Source organism: Neopsephotus bourkii, unplaced genomic scaffold (genome assembly GCF_033783945.1).
Source record: "Neopsephotus bourkii isolate Nb327-2 ecotype Australia unplaced genomic scaffold, CSIRO-AGI_Nbou_v1 NB_689, whole genome shotgun sequence".
Classification (NCBI taxonomy): domain Eukaryota; kingdom Metazoa; phylum Chordata; class Aves; order Psittaciformes; family Psittacidae; genus Neopsephotus; species Neopsephotus bourkii.
The window spans coordinates 206,046-223,477 of record NW_026901188.1 but is presented as its reverse complement, the minus strand read 5'-3'; the positions used below and the strand labels follow the sequence as shown (position 1 = coordinate 223,477).

At 57.3% G+C, this 17,432-nt stretch overlaps 1 protein-coding gene across 1 annotated transcript in view; it reads left to right on the top strand.

Annotated features, from left to right (window-relative positions):
- IGHMBP2 (immunoglobulin mu DNA binding protein 2) overlaps positions 1-15,345 on the top strand; it is a 31,812-nt gene extending 16,467 nt beyond the window's left edge. The window contains exons 8-16 of the mRNA XM_061353597.1: positions 132-306; positions 5,368-5,550; positions 5,988-6,106; positions 7,673-7,767; positions 8,150-8,273; positions 10,433-11,036; positions 11,410-11,621; positions 12,222-12,385; positions 15,078-15,345. Coding sequence (XP_061209581.1) covers positions 132-306; positions 5,368-5,550; positions 5,988-6,106; positions 7,673-7,767; positions 8,150-8,273; positions 10,433-11,036; positions 11,410-11,621; positions 12,222-12,385; positions 15,078-15,275 — 1,874 coding nt within the window. The 3' untranslated portion in view covers positions 15,276-15,345. The remainder of the gene's footprint in view (positions 1-131; positions 307-5,367; positions 5,551-5,987; positions 6,107-7,672; positions 7,768-8,149; positions 8,274-10,432; positions 11,037-11,409; positions 11,622-12,221; positions 12,386-15,077) is intronic.
- The last annotated feature ends 2,087 nt before the right edge of the window (positions 15,346-17,432 follow it).

Genomic DNA, 17,432 nt, shown 5'->3' with positions numbered 1-17,432 from the left:
CGGATTGCAGGGCTGAAATCCTAAATCTGTGCAAAGACACATGATTTTACCTGCCTCCCTCTGTCACAAAACTGCAGTTTGGTTTGTCCTCTCTGTGCTTCCCTGCTGAGCTGCCCCTTCTCCTTTCATAGGTGCTTCCTCTGAGGGCCCCCTGAAGCTGCTTCCCGACAACCACTTTGACCTCGTGGTGATAGATGAGTGTGCTCAGGCGCTGGAAGCCAGCTGCTGGGTACCTCTGCTGAAGGCTCCCAAGTGCATCCTGGCCGGGGACCACAAACAGCTTCCCCCCACCATCATCTCCCACAAGTAAGGAGCAGTTCATGGTCCTGGGCCCTCCTCTTGTTTATGCAGCCAAATGCTTCTGAATGCCTCAAATGTGAAGACATTTTGTTAGTGTGGGTTCTTTACTGGGATCCCCATGAGCTGGGTTGAGTCAAGCTGCCCGTTACATCCAACCTGCTTTACTGATGAGCACTGCTCCAAGTTTAACATGGCTCCATCTAAGCAGGGTCAGGAGATGACACTGGTTGCTCTACCTGCTGCTGACTGGTCACCTGGGAGCAAAGTGTGTGTAGTTCCATGGTGCTGGAGTGACCTTTTGTGCTGCTGAGTGCCTGCAGGGCAGCAGCTCCAGGGCGTGCAGGGGTCTGAGTGTGCAGACAGGGAGAGCAATTGGGAGCCAGCCTCTGGAGCTGCTGGGAAGTCTCAAAGGTCTCTGTAAGGCTCTCATCCATGTGGGAGCAGAGACCTGGCCTGCAGGAGTCTTGAGTTTTGTAGGAGCAGGGGGTTGGAACTGGATGAGCTTTGAAGTCCCTTCAACCCAAACCAGTCCTGGATTCTATGGAACACTGCTGTGCTTCTTTAGCACTGTGTTGTTTGCTCTGGTTTTCTCTATAGTGAGCAGTGCTTGCACTGCACTACTGGATTACTCAAGATTGAGTATGTTTTGACAGATGTTGCTCCTGAGAGACCTGTCAGCAGCAGAGGCACCTTCTCAGTTCCACTTAGCAGCACTTACCTGAATTCTCATTTTCTGTGTGATGCAAACCAATACTGAGAGTGGTTGGAAAACCTGTTCAAAACCCACCTTAAAGCAGTTACATCAAACTAGTGGAATGGTAACCAGCAAAGGTGAGCAAACCACACGTGAATTCCAGTTTCAGTGGCTAGGATTGGTACCTACACTTCAAAATGGTTGGGTTTAAGAAGGATGATCTGGTTTCCTGCACAAAGCCCCCTTGTTCCTGGCAGGAACTGTGACCTGGCTCCCTGCTCTGCTGCTGCAGGCTCTGCACAGTGGATTCCAGCTCATTCCACTTCAATCCAAGTCTTCTCTTCCCTTTATTAAATCTGCTGCTGTGGTTCCACCTGGATTTATTTAATGTGTTGTTACTGTTGGAGCTGGCTCAGCGAGGTGCTGTATCACCACACAGCACAGCAATTAGCCAACCTCCCCATACCTACACCTACCAAGTACAATTAGTCTGTGGCTGCTGTAAATTGCCTGTGCTTCAAGGGGGTACTCCAAGTATTACTGGGGAGCCCTTGGGTAGTTCAGGCTATAAACTGCACATGTTCATCTAACCTGAGATCTGACATTACTGAGCCATCATCGTGCAGAGCAAACAGGGCTCACTTCATAACCTTCTCTCCTGCTTCCAAAGAATAGCAAGTTGATAGATACATATCTGTTGTCTCTCTTGAATCCTGAAGAAGGAAATGAAACCCCAGGGAGGCAGCAGCTCCCAGCAGAGGTAAGAGATGGTGCAGATACGAGGGTGCTGTGTCATCTTCTCATTCTGCTGCTCTGAGATGCACACGTTGCTTGCAGGTGATGGGCACACTCCTGCCCTGCCTGCTGGGGTGACTGGGCTGCACAAAGCCTGGCCAGACCCCCCTGCCCTCGACTCTCACCTGTATTTACAGGGAGGTTGCAGGCTGTGACCCTGCCTGGGTTTTCCCGTCTGAAAACTGGGGATAAATAGCATTACCCCCATGCAGAAGGCAGATGGCCAGCCAAGGGAGCTGAGGAGAGGCTGTGCTCTGTGCTGAGGGGCAGCATTGTTAGCCTAGGGTAGGGAGAAGCAGGTCAGGGCTGGAGCCTCCTGTGCTTACACCACATAGGAATGATTCAGTCTGGAGTCAGATACCAAAACTATTCCCAGTGGAAGAGTTTAAAAGGAGCCTGACAGTTTTGCTGTCACTTTGCGTGGGTTCTTCCCAGGGTTTTAAAATCCCACCTCTAGAAAGCACTGCTCTGGGTAAAACTAAGGGAGAGGGGGGCAAGGAGCCAGACCTTGGACTCTTCAGCCTCAGCAGCTGCAGGGCAGGCAGTGGTGAGGGCAGCTCCCATCTCATGTGGGGTAACCACCTCTGCATGAGAAACCTTAGGGGTGTTGAAGGATTAACAACAGATTCAAACCAGAACAGAGCAGGGTGTATCTGTAAGTCAGTGCTCACAGAGTTGTGTCTGGGCCTGACAATGGATTGTCACCTGAAAAGCTTGCTTCACTCAACAGCATTACTGCTTGGGGCATTGGCAGGTCCATGACCCAGGCACTGGGCACCAGAGCTCTGCCCCACAGGTAGCTGCCCTCTGGAAGATGAAGTGCAAAAAGCCAACCTGCCTTCAGCCAGCTCAGAGGATGATGGGCTGTGCCTCCAGTGCTGCCTCTCTGCAGCAAGCCTCTGTTCTAGCCTGAAAGGCAAAGGTGCTGCAATGCTGCTCCCTGCACCAGCTGATCCTCAGTTACATCCCTGAGTAACTCTGAAACCTGCCAGCTGGTGGGAAGCAAATCCAGCCCAGTGGGAGCCTGGGAGATGTCCAGCTCTGTAAAACCAGACAACAGAGGTGAGACCTGAGTTTGTCCCTGCCCTTAGGGGAAAGCATCAGATGAACTCAACCAGAGCAGAGGCTGCCAGAGAAGCCACACAGGAGGGACCAGAGGAAACCCAGCATTCTGTGTTTGTTACTGAAGTAGGTTAGGTTAGCACTGGGAGACTCCAACTGATACCCTTTTGTGTTAGGGGTGGTGTATGTTCTGCTCTGATCTGAATGAACAGCATGAAGAGGACAGAAGGATCACTCTCCCCATCATCATATGGGAAACCTGTGGCGTCTCCTAGGGCTGATTGAGATAGAGAGGGGCTTTGGCCAAGGGCCTGTAGGGCCAGGCCAAGGGGAATGGCTTGAACCTGCCCGAGGGGAGACTGAGCTGAGCTCTTAGGCAGAAGCTCTTCCCTGTGAGGGTGCTGAGGCGCTGGCACAGGGTGCCCAGAGAAGCTGTGGCTGCCCCATCCCTGGCAGTGCTCAAGGCCAGGTTGGACACAGGGGCTTGGAGCGAGCTGCTCCAGTGGAAGGGGTCCCTGGCCTGGCAGGGGTTGGGGCTGGAGGAGCTTTAAGGTCCCTTCAACCCAAACCAGGCTGGGATTCTGTGATTATCATCAAGTTTGTATCCTCTTGAGGCCAGGGGAGTTCTGGTGCAGTCTGGAGGCTGCTCCTCTTTGTTGCTGTTTGCCATACTGAAGTTAGCTCAGGCTGCAGAGGGCATTCCACACACACACACACAGTACATTCACTGCACCTTGTCCTTGCTGGGTGGCTTTCTTCTGAAAGAGCTCCCAGTGATGGTGAGTACCAGTCCTGCTGCTCCAGAGCTCATGAACATCAGCTCCGAGCCTCCTGCTGGGTTCTGGCTCACTCCCAGGGACATCTCAATGCCAGGACACTCTCTGCTCTGACAGGAACATTTGTTTCCTTGTTTTCATTGCCTTCCTCACTCCATCCTTTTCTGACATCCTCATTAATTTGTCTCCACATCGGGGCTTTGATTTATTCCTTTGTTCTTGCACTCTGAGGCAGCTGAGACACTTCTCAGGCCTCTGGCTCTCAACTACTTTCTTAGCCAGGCACAGGAGTATTTTGCCATTGTTAGTCAGCAGCAGGTCTGGATGTCCACATCCCACATCCATGTGTGAGTCCTCCATGCTCAGAAGTTTACTGATTTGCCCATCAGATTCAAATGGATTTGCTCTCACTTGGTCACTGCAGAGCAAGTGTCAGGCCCTGGATTTCTTTGGTAGCCCCCACAGCTGGTAAGAACAAGCCACCCTCCTCCATCCTGCTTGTAAGGATTAAACAAAATCCCCACTATTCAGAGAGAAAGGGGAATTCTGCACAGCCTCACTTAACCTGTGTGTGAAACCTCTTAAAACTACAGCAGAATAGGGAGGCCCAGCTGATCCTTTGCATGGCCACAACAGCCTCAGTCTGGTTTTGCCATCCAAGAGCTTAATGGGGTAGGAAAACACAGTGACATCCTTATCCAGACTGTACTGTCCAAACTCAGTGGTGCACAGCAGAGATCAGAGCCACAGCAACGTCTCCTTCTGCCTCTGAGGGGGGAGACCAGAAACCCAGAGGATGAATGAGAAAAGATGCAGCATGACTGTGAGCACCGCTCCATCCCTCCCTCTTGTTCCCCTGGTAATGAGGCTTCTGACATGCACAGGCAGGCTGGCTGCTCCCACCCAGCACACAGAGGGTATTTCACAGCACACTGGGCACCAAAGCCTCTGGAATACTCTGTTCCACTTGGCTACAGCCATTGCTGCAATGTGCAGCGTTTCTTCAAGGGCTGGAGGAGGAAACCTTACCTGTGCAGAGAGCGGGGCCGCGTCCTCGCTGGGTTCTGCCCTGGACCCCCATCACCAGGAGGGTGCATCTGAACAGAGTGCAGCCTCTTCTCTTCCTGCATGTGAAGCAAGGTGAAACCAGATTAGCAGCAAATACTGGGAGCTCTGGCCTTATTCTGGTCAGTTCAGCTCTCCTGGCTTTACTTTAGGTACTTTAAACTAGGTTCTCCTGAGCATCAGATGTGTGAGTCTGTCCAACCTTTCCCAACTTCTCTATAGCAATTGCTACTTAAACCCCTTCTGCTCAGTGCTCTTATGATTCTGTTTTGGCCAAGAAATCCTTGATTGTAGGAATAATTGAGTGGTAAAATAATAGGAAATTTGTTATCAGGTGAAAGGTTTGCGAGCAGCTGAATAGCTCATTGTTAATTCAAGCTATAACTTCATGTAGATCCCTGCAGAGGAAACCCTGCTGTTAGAGCATGGAAGGGCATTTCTTGTTCAGGCTTGCTGGGGGTTTGCTGCCTCCCCCGCACTTTATTGTGTGTCATTACAAGGAACACCTCGGGATAGTTGTTGTTAAAGAACACCAGGGGTTTCCTGCCAGCTGTGCATCAGCACCATGTTCCCTCCCAGCTGCAGCTCTGCCTGATGGAGTCTGTAGCCCAAAGCGAGTTCAATCTGTACCTCGGAGCAGCAGATCCTCACCTCTGACTTGCTTTTCCCTTGCAGGGCTGCTGCCAAGGGCCTTGCCCTCAGCCTGATGGAGCGGCTCATCGAGGGGTATGGGCAGAAGGTGGTGAGGATGCTGACGGTGCAGTACCGCATGCACGAGGCCATCATGCACTGGGCTTCCTCCGAGCTCTACGGCGGCCTCCTCACTGCGCACCCCACCGTGGCCCAGCACTTGCTCAAGTGAGTCACTGCCCTGCCCTGCCTCATGAGCAGAGATGGGGTTTTCATCCATTGCATGCAGGGTTTGTCCTTCCCTGTGGTGGGGTTGCCATTCCTCCTGGCCTCTGGTCCTGTGACTCCACTGGCTCCTGCTGTATGCACCATGGTCTTCAGCAGCATCACTGCAAATGCAAAGGGACCAGAGCTTGGTGGAGCAGGATAGAGGGACCTCAGTGCTCAGTTTCTGTCATTCTTCACCACCTCCAGAGCCAATCTTCTGCCTTTTCACCCCATCCAACAGCCCTGCTGCCCTGCAGCCTCAGCCCTCAGAAGCAAGGTCCGTCTGTTTTCCCCCTGTCCTCGCAGTGTTGTTGGGAGGAGTGAGGACACCGCAGCTCATGATCCCTGGGGTGTAATACCGTGTTGGTCACTGGCCCTTTCCCCCATATCTTGTGCAGGGACCTGCCGGGCGTCACCTCCACAGAGGAGACCACAACTCCCTTCCTGCTTATAGACACTGCTGGCTGCGGCCTGTTTGAGCTGGAACTGGAAGATGAACAGTCCAAGGGGAATCCAGGTACCCTTGTTTGGAATATGTTGTTGGCCCTCAGCTTCCCATGGGCTTGGTGATCCACATCCCAGAGATGTCCCCTCTGGAGCAGGTAGCAGGGAAGGTGGGATCCCCAGGGAGCCTTGCACAAGAGACCATTTCCTCCACAAATCCTCAATCTCAAAGGACTCTGAGCCAGAGCAGAGTGGGCACAGGATCACAGTGACAGTGTCCAGCTTGTGGGTGGCCACACTGGCTGCCTTGTTCCCTTGCAGAGACATTTCTCCATGCTGTGGACTGGGATAGGGTGGAGGATCCCTGTGACAGATGCTTTACACAAATAACATAAGGCAGATCATGAGTCTGTTCTGGGAAGACTGTGGATGTGCTCCCTTCATGAAGCCCTGGATGGCTCTTCTCCAGGAGTATTCTGAAGGCACTGAGTTTCCTGCTGGTTTTGACTTCATGATGGAGATGGAGTGAAAGTTCTTGCTCCACAGCCATTCTGCAGCAGGGGCTGTCCAAAACGTGGTGCTTCATCTGACAGCCCACTTACTGCAGCCACCCCTGCCTGGCTTCTGATGCACTTGTCCCAGTGCTGAGGCTTCTCTGCCATCACTTTCATGTGGCCAAAGAGCTTTTCTACCATCGGGGCTGCTGCTCCAGGACTCATTTGTTTTCCTCTGTTCACTGGTGCAGATCTGATGCCAGCAGCAGATGCTGAGGCTTTCAAGTCCCTCTCTGGCAAGATGGGAAAAGGGACTGTAAAACCCAAGCACAGTTTTACCACTTTAAATATATTTTGGGATTTTTTTGTTTGAAATGCCACCAGCATTGCCGTGGCTCTTGTTTTCCATACGCCAAATCCAGGGAAAGGCTCTTGGAGAGCCAAAAAGACTTGTCAGAGATCACTCATAGATTTTGAGCAGGGGATTCAATGCCCGTCTCCCAACCCTGGAGGCAGCCTTTTGGAGCAGCACAGTGCAGAGTCTTGGGGTTTATACCTGTGTTTTACTGTAAAACAGAGGGTGAAACCAGTCCAGCCAGTGAACCAGTGGAACAGTTCACAGCTGTATGTACCTTGTCCTCATCAGATCCCTCTGAAGCAGCCCCATCCCAAACAGCCCATGGGGAGTCTGAGCACACGGGTCTGAGGATGGAGCGCGTTGATGTGGTCACAGGGGTTTGGAAGTGCAGGGACTTGAAAAGCAGAATGAAAGGGAAGGTGGAGGGTTCAGTTGCAGCGAAGAACTGAGTTTATGGCAGGGTCTAGGGTCTTACTTCAAAGGGAGAATAATCCATTGCCTGGATTAGCCAGGAAAAGCCAAGTGCTGCTCAGAAAGCTCTTACCTTGAGGGAGCTGGTGTGTGTGAAAGGCAGGAAGCAAGCACAGCGCAGCCCTGGGAATGAGGTTGTGGAGCTCCATCGAGCCAAGCAAGCCAGGTTGGGAATGCTGCAGGCAGGAGGTCCCTTGGCCTTTCCTCGCTGTTTAAGGGGAGATGGGGAAGTTGCCCTGAGCCTTATCCAAGCTGGCAGCTTCAGCCCCTGCCCAGCAGCCTGTTCCCCTCACCAACCCCTCTGCTTCTGCCCTAGGGGAGGTGCAGCTGGCTGGTCTGCACATCCGAGCCTTGCTGGAAGCTGGTGTGAAGGCAAAAGACATCGCTGTGATAGCCCCCTACAACCTGCAGGTGAGCTGCCCCTCTCCTGCATCTCCTCTCTCTTGCTGCATGCACGTGGAGCAGGCACATGGAGCTGCATTCAAACCCTGACAGCTCCAGCAGTGACACCAGAACAGCCTCAGAGCGATGGAGGGGGAAGTCAGCAGAACCAAACTGTATAATCAGCATCTGAGGCCAGGGTATGCACACTGAAGCAGCTTGAGGCCATGGAGGGAAGAGGTTTTAGTTGGGTGTTTTCCACTTCCAGCCTCAGGAGTCAGCACTTTACCTCTGGGAGATGTGAGAGCTCATCCTTGGGGGTTGAGAGGAAGGGACGTCACCAAAACAGCTCCGTTTTAGTCCCTTTCACTCTGTGCTTTCCTTTCAAAGACCCCCATGGCCTGTTTTTCAGGTGGACATGCTGAGAGAGCACCTTGGCCACAGCTACCCAGAGCTAGAAATCAAATCAGTCGATGGTTTCCAAGGAAGAGAGAAGGAGGCAGTGATCCTGTCCTTCGTGAGATCCAACAGGAAAGGTGAGGCTCCCTGCTGGAGTTACCCCATGGGGAATGGGACTGAAGGGGGAACTGTGTTTGCTGAGAGGTCTCTCGTCACGTTGCCAAGGGGTTTAATTGCAGTGCTGACAGTCTGGCACTTTGCTCTGAACTGATTCACTGCAGGAGCCTTCCCTTCAGCCTCTGGGGTTTTACAAAGGAACATCTCAGCTGTCAGAGTTGCAGGGGAAGGCTCCATGGGAGGCAGCAGGGAGAGGAGGCCAGGGCTTAGCCTGGAGGTTTCCAGCCTGTTGGGGCCTCAGAAGTGATTTAAAGAGGATGCTAAGCATGGCAGGACAGTTGGCACCATGCTCACTGCAGTGCTAAGCGTGTCCCACGAAGGGTGAAGACCTGGGAGGCGATTTCTTGGGCTTGGAGCCTCTTCTGGGTCAGTTCCCTAAGGAAAGCAAGGGGGAGCTGGCACTGCAGGTCCTGCACAGAGCAAGCTGCTGTGGGGAGCAAAATCCAGAGCAGAAAATCAAGTTCTTCCCTGTCAGCAGCTGCAGCCAGAGGGGAGAGCAGGGAAAGCTGCTGCCCTGGGGCCAGGAGGCTCCTTTGGGGGTGCTGAAGGGTTCTGGGGCAGCTCGGGGGACCCCTCATGAGCCACCTCTGTCCTGTCCATGATCACTGCCCTTTCCCCCTGCAGAGGCACACATCCCTTGCTGCACTCCCTGCCTTTGCTGCTGGAGATGAAGCAGTGGGTACGGGCTGGGAGTGCTGATGTCTGGGAGGAAAAGAAAGAGGAAAGCATGCATGGAAGGAGGAGGTGGTTGTGGTGTTTTTAGAAAGCCTGGAGCCAGGAAAGCAGCGCTGGGGGAGAACGGGGGTGGGGCAGGACTAAGAATAGGTCCTGTTTGGGAGTGACTCACGTCGCCTTTGCTTGGAGGAGCTGGTGTCCCCGTGAAGGTGGGTGTCCCCAACCCCTTCCCCTGCACAGCCCGCAGGCAAGGCTCAGCTGTGGGGCAGGAACCACTGGCGTCCCTGGGAGCATGAGGCAGCTTCTCGGGGTGTCTGGGCACGGCTCTGCTTTGCACAGGGCACAGGAGGTGGTGTTGGTGCCCTTGGGAGAAAGCCAGACCCTTTTGCAGCTGCATTTCTCAGTTCAGAGCAGGCCAGGGACCTGGAGCAGCCATTCCTAACCCAGTGGGAAGCCCCCTTGCCCCATCGGAGGAGCTGGACTTGCCCCTCAACAGGCAAAACCACACCAGAGGGACTGAAAACCACAGACACTCCCTAAGCTGCAGAGCCCAGAGGGGATCCCTGAGCCCCTGCTCCTCAAAGGCAGCACCAACTGCGCTGCCCAGGCACAGCAAGGCAGGGCAGAACCAGAGCCAGGCTGGTCACTGCCAGCAGAGACCTGAGCTGCTTCTGCTCTGTATCCCCAGGGCTGGAACTCAGCAGCTGCCCACGGGACCCCTCTCACTTGGCTGAGCCTCCCTGACTCATGTGGGCATTCGCCAGCTCTCGCTGCTTTTCCTCCAGAAGCAAACCCTGCAGAGCTGCCTCAGTAGCTGTTACCTAAACCACCAAGAGCCTGGAGACACGGGGGGGCTGTGCATGGAATCATAGGATGGCTTGGGTTGGAAGGGACCTTAAAATCACCCAATCCCACCCCTGCCAGGGCAGGGACCCCTTCCACTGGAGCAGCTTGCTCCAAGCCCCTGTGTCCAACCTGGCCTTGAGCACTGCCAGGGATGGGGCAGCCACAGCTTCTCTGGGCACCCTGTGCCAGCGCCTCAGCACCCTCACAGGGAAGAGCTTCTGCCTAAGAGCTCACCTGAGCTTCCCCTGTTTAAGTTTGAACCCATTACCCCTGCTAATGCAGGTATAGGTATAGGTATAGGTATAGGTATAGGTATAGGTATAGGTATAGGTATAGGACAGGGGGGTTTACCTGCAGCTCCTGTGTATTGCAAAGTGAGCCTTCCCCCATTGCTCCATATGGCATTTGCTGCTGGGTCCCAGCCAGACCCGGTGGTGTGTGCCCCGCAGGAGAGCATCTCTCCTCTCCTCTCTGTGTGCCATCATCCTCCATGCACCCCAAATGGGGCAGAGAATGAAGGCAAGGGTGGGAGCTCCGGTAAGCACTGGCTCCAGATCATCCCTTGGGTGCTGAGGGCCCCGGTCCCTGTTCCCCGCAGGTGAGCTGGGGTTCCTGGCCGAGGAGCGGCGGCTGAACGTGGCGGTGACGCGCGCCCGGCGCCACGTGGCCCTGCTGTGTGACACGGGCACGGTGGGCAGGCAGCCCTGCCTGCAGCGCCTGCTGGCCCACGCCAGCCAGCACGGGGACGTGCGCTCGGCCTTCGAGTACCTCGGCGACCTCGAGCCCCAGAGCCAGAGCCAGCGGCAGCCTCGGGCACAGCTGCCTGCGGGAGCCAGCCCCGCACCGCGGGCACGGCCGGAGGGGAGGCGCAGGGCAGCAGCAGCCGGAGCAGCGCGGCCACAGGCAGGAGCATGGAGCAGCGCGGCCCCCCCGGGCACCAGCGGGCAGGGCAGGGAGAGCCCCGAGGCAAGAGGGGGTGCGGAGAGCCTGAGGGCTGCGCTGGGAGCCTTCCTGGAGAGCAGCGAGGTGCAGCTGGACTTCCCCCCGTCCCTCAGTGCCCACAGCCGGATGCTGGTTCATCAGATGGCCGAGGAGCTGGGGCTGCAGCACCGGAGCTCCGGGGAGGGCAGGGACCGGTTCATCAGCATCCGCAGGAAGGAGCCCACAGAGCCTGTGCTGCCTGCAGCTGCCTGCCCCGGGGAGCAGCATCCCCCTCCTCAGCCACAGCATCCCCCTCCTCAGCCACAGCATCCCCCTCCTCAGCCACAGCATCCCCCTCCTCAGCCACAGCATCCCCCTCCTCAGCCACAGCATCCCCTTCCTCAGCCACAGCATCCCCTCCTCAGCCACAGCATCCCCTTCGCCACAGCATCCCCGTCCTCAGCCACAGCATCCCCTTCCTCAGCCACAGCATCCCCTTCCTCAGCCACAGCATCCCTCTCCTCAGCCACAGCATCCCCTTCCTCAGCCACAGCATCCCCTTCCTCAGCCACAGCATCCCCTTCCTCAGCCACAGCATCCCCCTCCTCAGCCACAGCATCCCCTTCCTCAGCCACAGCATCCCCCTCCTCAGCCACAGCATCCCCTTCCTCAGCCACAGCACCCCAGCAGTGAAAGCCCTGCCCCTGCTGAGCCAGGAGGGAGCAGCCAGGGCACGGGGAAAGTGGACCTGAAAGCCCTGCACCTCGAGAGAGTTCAGAGGGAGAAAGCCAGGCGGGAGGAGGCAGCGAGGAAGGCCCAGGAGAAGAGGGCCAGCAGCAGGAAGAAAGACAAAGGTGAAGGCAGAGGTAGGTCACTGTGTTCATAACCAGCACAATGAATGGGCTTACTTGAATGGATCGTGCTGCTTAACCCTCGTGGTTTTGCCTCCAGGCCTTGGGGTTTGTCTGGGTGCATGGAGGGTGGGATGTGGCTCTTGGAAAGCACTCTGATGCTTGTCACTGCAGAGGTGGGAGGACTGGCAGGAACACGCATCACTTGGCTGCAGCATCTGTGGAAGGGGCTGTTACACATCTCTTAGATCAAAGGAAAAACACTGGGGACCCTTTGCCCAGGCTCAGGGAATTGGAGGCTCCCAAATGGAGGGAGAGGAACTAAGAGGAGTCTGGCCCACAGTGAAGGATGTGGCTGCCTCCTAAACACAGAGGCAGAGAGCAGCCAGGAGCTGCCATTCCTCCTGCCAGACACATCCCTTCCTCTTCCCTTCTAGCAGAGGGGGGCACCCAGGCACCCTGCAGGAGGGAGCCCTGAGCTCATGCCTGAAATCCCGGTCCCTGCTGGCAGTGACCCCGGGCTCACGGTGCTGCTGTGCAGCCCAGGCTGCAGGGATGGGTGCCTGGGGTGGCTCAGGTCTGTGCAGGTGGGTCACTGCGCTCTCTGCTCCCCAGGCAAAGCAGCAGAAGCAGAGGAAGACGTGGATGCCCTGCTCTCTGCTGCCGTGAAGGCTGACAACACGTGTGCCTTGCCCCGCTGCACAGCCAGCATCACCACCCTGGGCCAGCTCTGCCACCACTGCCGCCGCCGCTTCTGCCTCAGCCACCACGTCCCCGAGGTACCGGGGCTGCAGGGGGGTGATGTGGGAGCACCCGCACCCAGGCAGGGGGCCCTGGCAGCACTGGAAGCAGCGGCTCTGGCAGAGCCCTGGAGATGCAGGAGGAAGGGCTGGGGGATGCTGGGCTCTGGGCTCTGCCTCCTGAGAGCTGCTGCTGCTTCCCTCTGCTTTGTGCCCTCCTGCACCATGCCCTGGCAGGGGGTGGAACTGGGTGATCTAAAGACCCTTTCCAGCCCAGACCATCCTGTGATTCTGTGATTTACACTCGGGCTGTGCAGATAAAGCAAGGCAGAGAGGAGAGACAGAGGTGTGAGCCTGAGGCACTGACTGGAGGGAGCCCAGACACCATTCCCAGTTCTCGGCTGATTCCCTCTGCAGCCTGGGGACAAGGCTGGAGCCACACAGAGCAGCAGTTAGGCATTCCCTTAAGTGCTGTGCTGGCTTGGAGCTGAGCTGCTCCACACCAGACTCAGCTCTAGCTCCCATCCATACCTGAGTGCCAGGAGTCCCTCTGCCTCCTCTGCTCTGCTTTCTTGCAGTGGAGGACTCTTGAGCAGGGGTCTCAGCAGCCCTGTAACCCCCTGCATAGAATCATAGAATAGTTCAGGTTGGAAAGGACCTCAAGATCATCAAGCTCCAACCCCCTGCCATGGGCAGGGACACCTCACTCTAACCCATCTCACCCAAGGCCTCATCCAGCCTGGCCTTGAACACTGCCAGGGATGGAGCAGTCACAGCCTCCCTGGGCAATCAACGTGGGAGTGTGAAGGCCACTAAACCAGCAGCTTCCTGCTGTTCACCCATAGCTGCTTGAGAGCCCCTTCCTCCCAGGTCTGGGAAGGAAGGAAGGAAACTGAGGTTAAAGTGATGTCAGGCTTCAGCTTTCTGTTTGGGTGCAGAGGCAGGCAGACAGTTCAAGCCTCCAGGCTTGGCAGCGTGATGCTCACTGCCAGCTGGCCGCAGGGTCTGAGTCCTGTGGGCAGAGCTGACGTGGCTGTGACGGGGACACGAGCTGAGAGGTGATGATTGTCCATTGAGCTGCAGGCTCCTGTGCCCATCGTCCTCATCCTGCATCCCTCGGGCACAGCTCTTCACTGCACAGAGCTTAGCAACGTTTAGCAGCTGACCTGTAAATCCTCCCCGCAGCTGCTCCCCCTGTCAGGCACTATCTGTTGCCATGGCAGGGAATCTCTGTATTTATGGTCATTCACAATCCAGTGTGGGTATAAATCTGTTCCCTGCAGAACCGCCTCTCCCTGCTGAATGGCAATGAGGGCTCCACTGGGAAGCCGTTGGGAGGGTGAAGTCCTCTCAAGGAGTTTGTGTTGCTTTTAATGTTCAGCTTCTTCTCCAGATGTTATCAGGCTTCAATGTGAAATGGCCTGAGAGCTCCTACCCCTGCCTGGCCCGAGGGGGGCTCCAGCCATGCCTGGAGCCATCACAGAGGGGCTGGAGCTTCTGGTCCCTCTTCAGAAGAAAGATACCTGAATGGTCCCACAGGGAACATGGAGAGGGGCTTGGGACAAGGGCCTGTAGGGACAGGGCAAGGGGAATGGCTTGAACCTGCCCGAGGGGAGACTGAGCTGAGCTCTTAGGCAGAAGCTCTTCCCTGTGAGGGTGCTGAGGCGCTGGCACAGGGTGCCCAGAGAAGCTGTGGCTGCCCCATCCCTGGCAGTGCTCAAGGCCAGGTTGGACACAGGGGCTTGGAGCAAGCTGCTCCAGTGGAAGGGGTCCCTGCCCTTGCAGAGGTTGGAGCTGGAGGAGCTTTAAGGTCCCTTCAACCCAAACCACTCTGGGATTCTATGACTCATGTTCCCCTTGAGCTGCTGAAGCCCCCTCCATGCAGCACAGCAGAGCAGAGCAGATCCCCCTGGCCGATGCCTGTGCTCCAGCCCCTGCTGAGGTGGGGTTACTGCCTGCTTTAAGGTTGGTCTGGCGGGTCTCCTAGCTCCAACTGCTTTAGGTTGGGCAATGGGCTCAGCAATCCCCATCCTGGCCAGGAGCTATGGGACAGCCTGCTGCATGGGCAGGGAGGTCTGTCATGGAATCACAGAACAGTCAGGGTTGGAAAGGAGCTTCAGATCCTCCAGTTCAACCCCCTGCCATGGGCAGGGACACCTCGCACTGAGCCATCTCCCTCTGTCACAGCAGGACGGGCTGGGATCCTACCTGGTGGAGGTGACTCAGGGTGCTTTGAGCAGGGCCTTTGGCTTCAGCCCAGCCTGAGTTTGGTGAAGGTTTGCCTGCACAGAGTCAGGGTCATGAAGCTTCTCAGTTCCCCGGCAGAGCACAGATTGCTCACACTGAGCAGCAGAGAATGGCTGAAGAGGCCTCTTCTCCTTCCCCGAGTCCCTTGTCCTGTTTCACTCCTTTCCCCCTCAAGTCTCTGTGTTAGCAGAGAGCAGGATCAGGAGCTCTGGTTTATGCTGGCTCTCGTGTGAGACCCAAGGCAGATCCTGAGGCTGCCCCTGGAGGAGGCACTGTCCAAGGGGATTGTTTTCCCACTGCACATTCCAGATAGGGAAATGTCCCCTTTCCATTCTTGCTCTCTGCTAGAGGAGCTGGCAATAAACAGGGGATGGTTTTGGAGGGGTGCAAAGCAACGGCACCGCAGGCCCTGGGACTGAACCCACCCCATTCCCACGTGGGGGATCGCACGCCCTGTTCCCCACCGGGGTCTGTTCCCCCCCAGGTTCACGGCTGTGGGGACAAGGCCAAGGCGCAGGCGCGGCAGCGCAGCAGCAGGGAAGGGCTCCTGTGTCCCGGGAGCGGCTCCAAAGACAATTCCCTGGATCCAGCCAAGAGAGCCCAGCTCCAGCAGCGCCTGGACAAGAAGCTCAGCGAGCTCACGAGCCAGAGGAGGAGCAAGAGGAGGGACAAGGAGAAGTGATGGAGCTCAGCAGCCTCCTCCAAGGCTTGAGGTCAGGGGCCAGGCTGTGAAGGCCAAAGATGCTGCTGAAGCTTCAGGGGGAAGGTGGAGCTCGGTTCTGGGGGCTGACAGAGCCTGGAGCCATTGTGCCTCAATAAAGGGTCGCTGGGTCTCCCTGGAGCACAGAGCTGAGCCGGAGGAAGGCGAGCAGCTCTGTCCTGGTTATCCTTGACAGAGGGATGGATGCACAGGGAGAGGCTGGAGAGTGCCTCTAAAGTAAAGATGGATACGAAACACCTAAAGCAACCTGTGGTGGTTCTGCTGCTGCAGTAAGAAGAGAAATGCCAGGGAGCAGGAATATGAGGGGAGCTGAAAGCCCCACGTGGGTCTCTCCTGCAGGGAGTGAGAGGAGCCAGGGAAGGAACGGGACAAGAGAGAGGATGCTGCAGCTCCACTGCCCCAGCCCAGCAATCCTCTGGCCCTGGGGGGGGATTGTCACTGTCAGAGGGACCCTGGTGTGCCCACAGAGCAGCCAGGCCTGCATCCCTGGGGGAAGTGGCTTGTGCCAGGCTCAGTCCTGCTCTGGGGCTCTGTGCTTATGGAGAGGCCTCAAGTCCTGGCCCTGCCATTGCCATTGGGAGCTGCTCCAAAGCACCCTGGGGGAGAGCTGCTGCCCCCGCCTGCTCCCACAGCACTGCCCGGGGGGGGTCTCTGCCTCCTCCCTGCCTGCTGCTCCCCCCCCACACATCACAGGAGATGCAGATTCTTGCCCTGCCCTTCCCTTCCTGCCAAGCTCCTTGGGAAGCCCGAGGGAAGCTCCCCAGTGGCAAAGGCAGGTCCAGCCCTGCAGGCAGGAGGGAGCCTCACGTTCGGCTTCCCCTGTCCCTGTCTGCTCCCTGGTCCTGTCCCCCAAAGCTGATCCATCTCCCATGTTTTCTGCCTGTTGATCCTCACCTCTCCATCCATGCAGCAGCCCCTGCCCTGTCGCCTCTCGATGGCTCTGAGCAGGTACCAGTGCACGGCACAGGCTCCATCAGCACCTGAGTGCAGCCACTTGTCCCCAGGGTGGCCCAGGCAGGCCCGGGGATGAGGGAGGAGGAGCTGGGATGCCCCCACAGAGGAAGGGCCGGAGAGGAGGGCACAGAAGGCCCCAGGCCACACTCGCATCCACGGGGCTGAGCAGCACCCGCGCCTCCGAGCAGTGACTGCGGCACGGGCTCAGGGCCCTGAGCTCACCCTGCCCGGTGCTCAGCAGGGGCTGCAGCACAGCGAGCGCTTCCCTGTCCCTTCCCGAAGGGGAGAGGAGCAGCTCAGGGGCAAATTCACAGAATCATAGAATCACAGAATAGGGTTGGAAAGGAGCTCAAGATCATCCAGTTCCAACCCTTGCCATGGGCAGGGACACCTCACACTAAACCATGGCACCCAAGGCTCCGTCCAGCCTGGCCTTGAGCACTGCCAGGGATGGAGCATTCACAACCTCCCTGGGCACCCATTCCAGTGCCTCAGCACCCTCACAGGAAAGAATTTCCTCCTTAGATCCAATCTAAACTTCCCCTGTTTCACTTTGAACCCATTACCCCTTGTCCTGTCACTACAGTCCCTACATTGCCCCCCAGGGCCCCGCTGCTGGCACGGGCTCAGAACCACGTCCAGACCCCGAACCCTGCTCCCTTCAAACCTCATCCCCCAACCCGCTCCCTGTCAGCCCCTGCCCTGGGCACCCCCATCCCGGTGCTGGCCGCTGCAGGACGGCCCCAGCCCCGCTGGCAGCGATGGGGCACGGGGCTGTGGGGCTGGAGCAGAGGAACGGGAGGGGCAGAGCGGGGCCTGCGGGGAGGGAGCGCAGCGGGAACCGCAGCCTCGTCCCGCAGTGCAGGGCAGGGAGCAGGGGGGGAGCCGCTGCCTGAACCCGGGTGCGCAGCTCAAGCGCCCGCTTTGTCCCTGCTCGGAGCATTCAACCCCCTCCGACCGCGCTCCCCCCTTCCCGGGGAGCAAAGAGCCCCGAGCCCCCCCCCCGGCCCCGCTCCCTGCTGGGTGCTGCAGGGGAGCGAGCAAGGGATGAGGGCCCCGAGCATCCCCGAGCATCCCCGGCCATGGGGGGCTCCATCAGAGCCCTCCCTCTGGGAAACAGCGTGGACACCGGCTCCTCAACACCGCAGACATCACCCGGGGCAG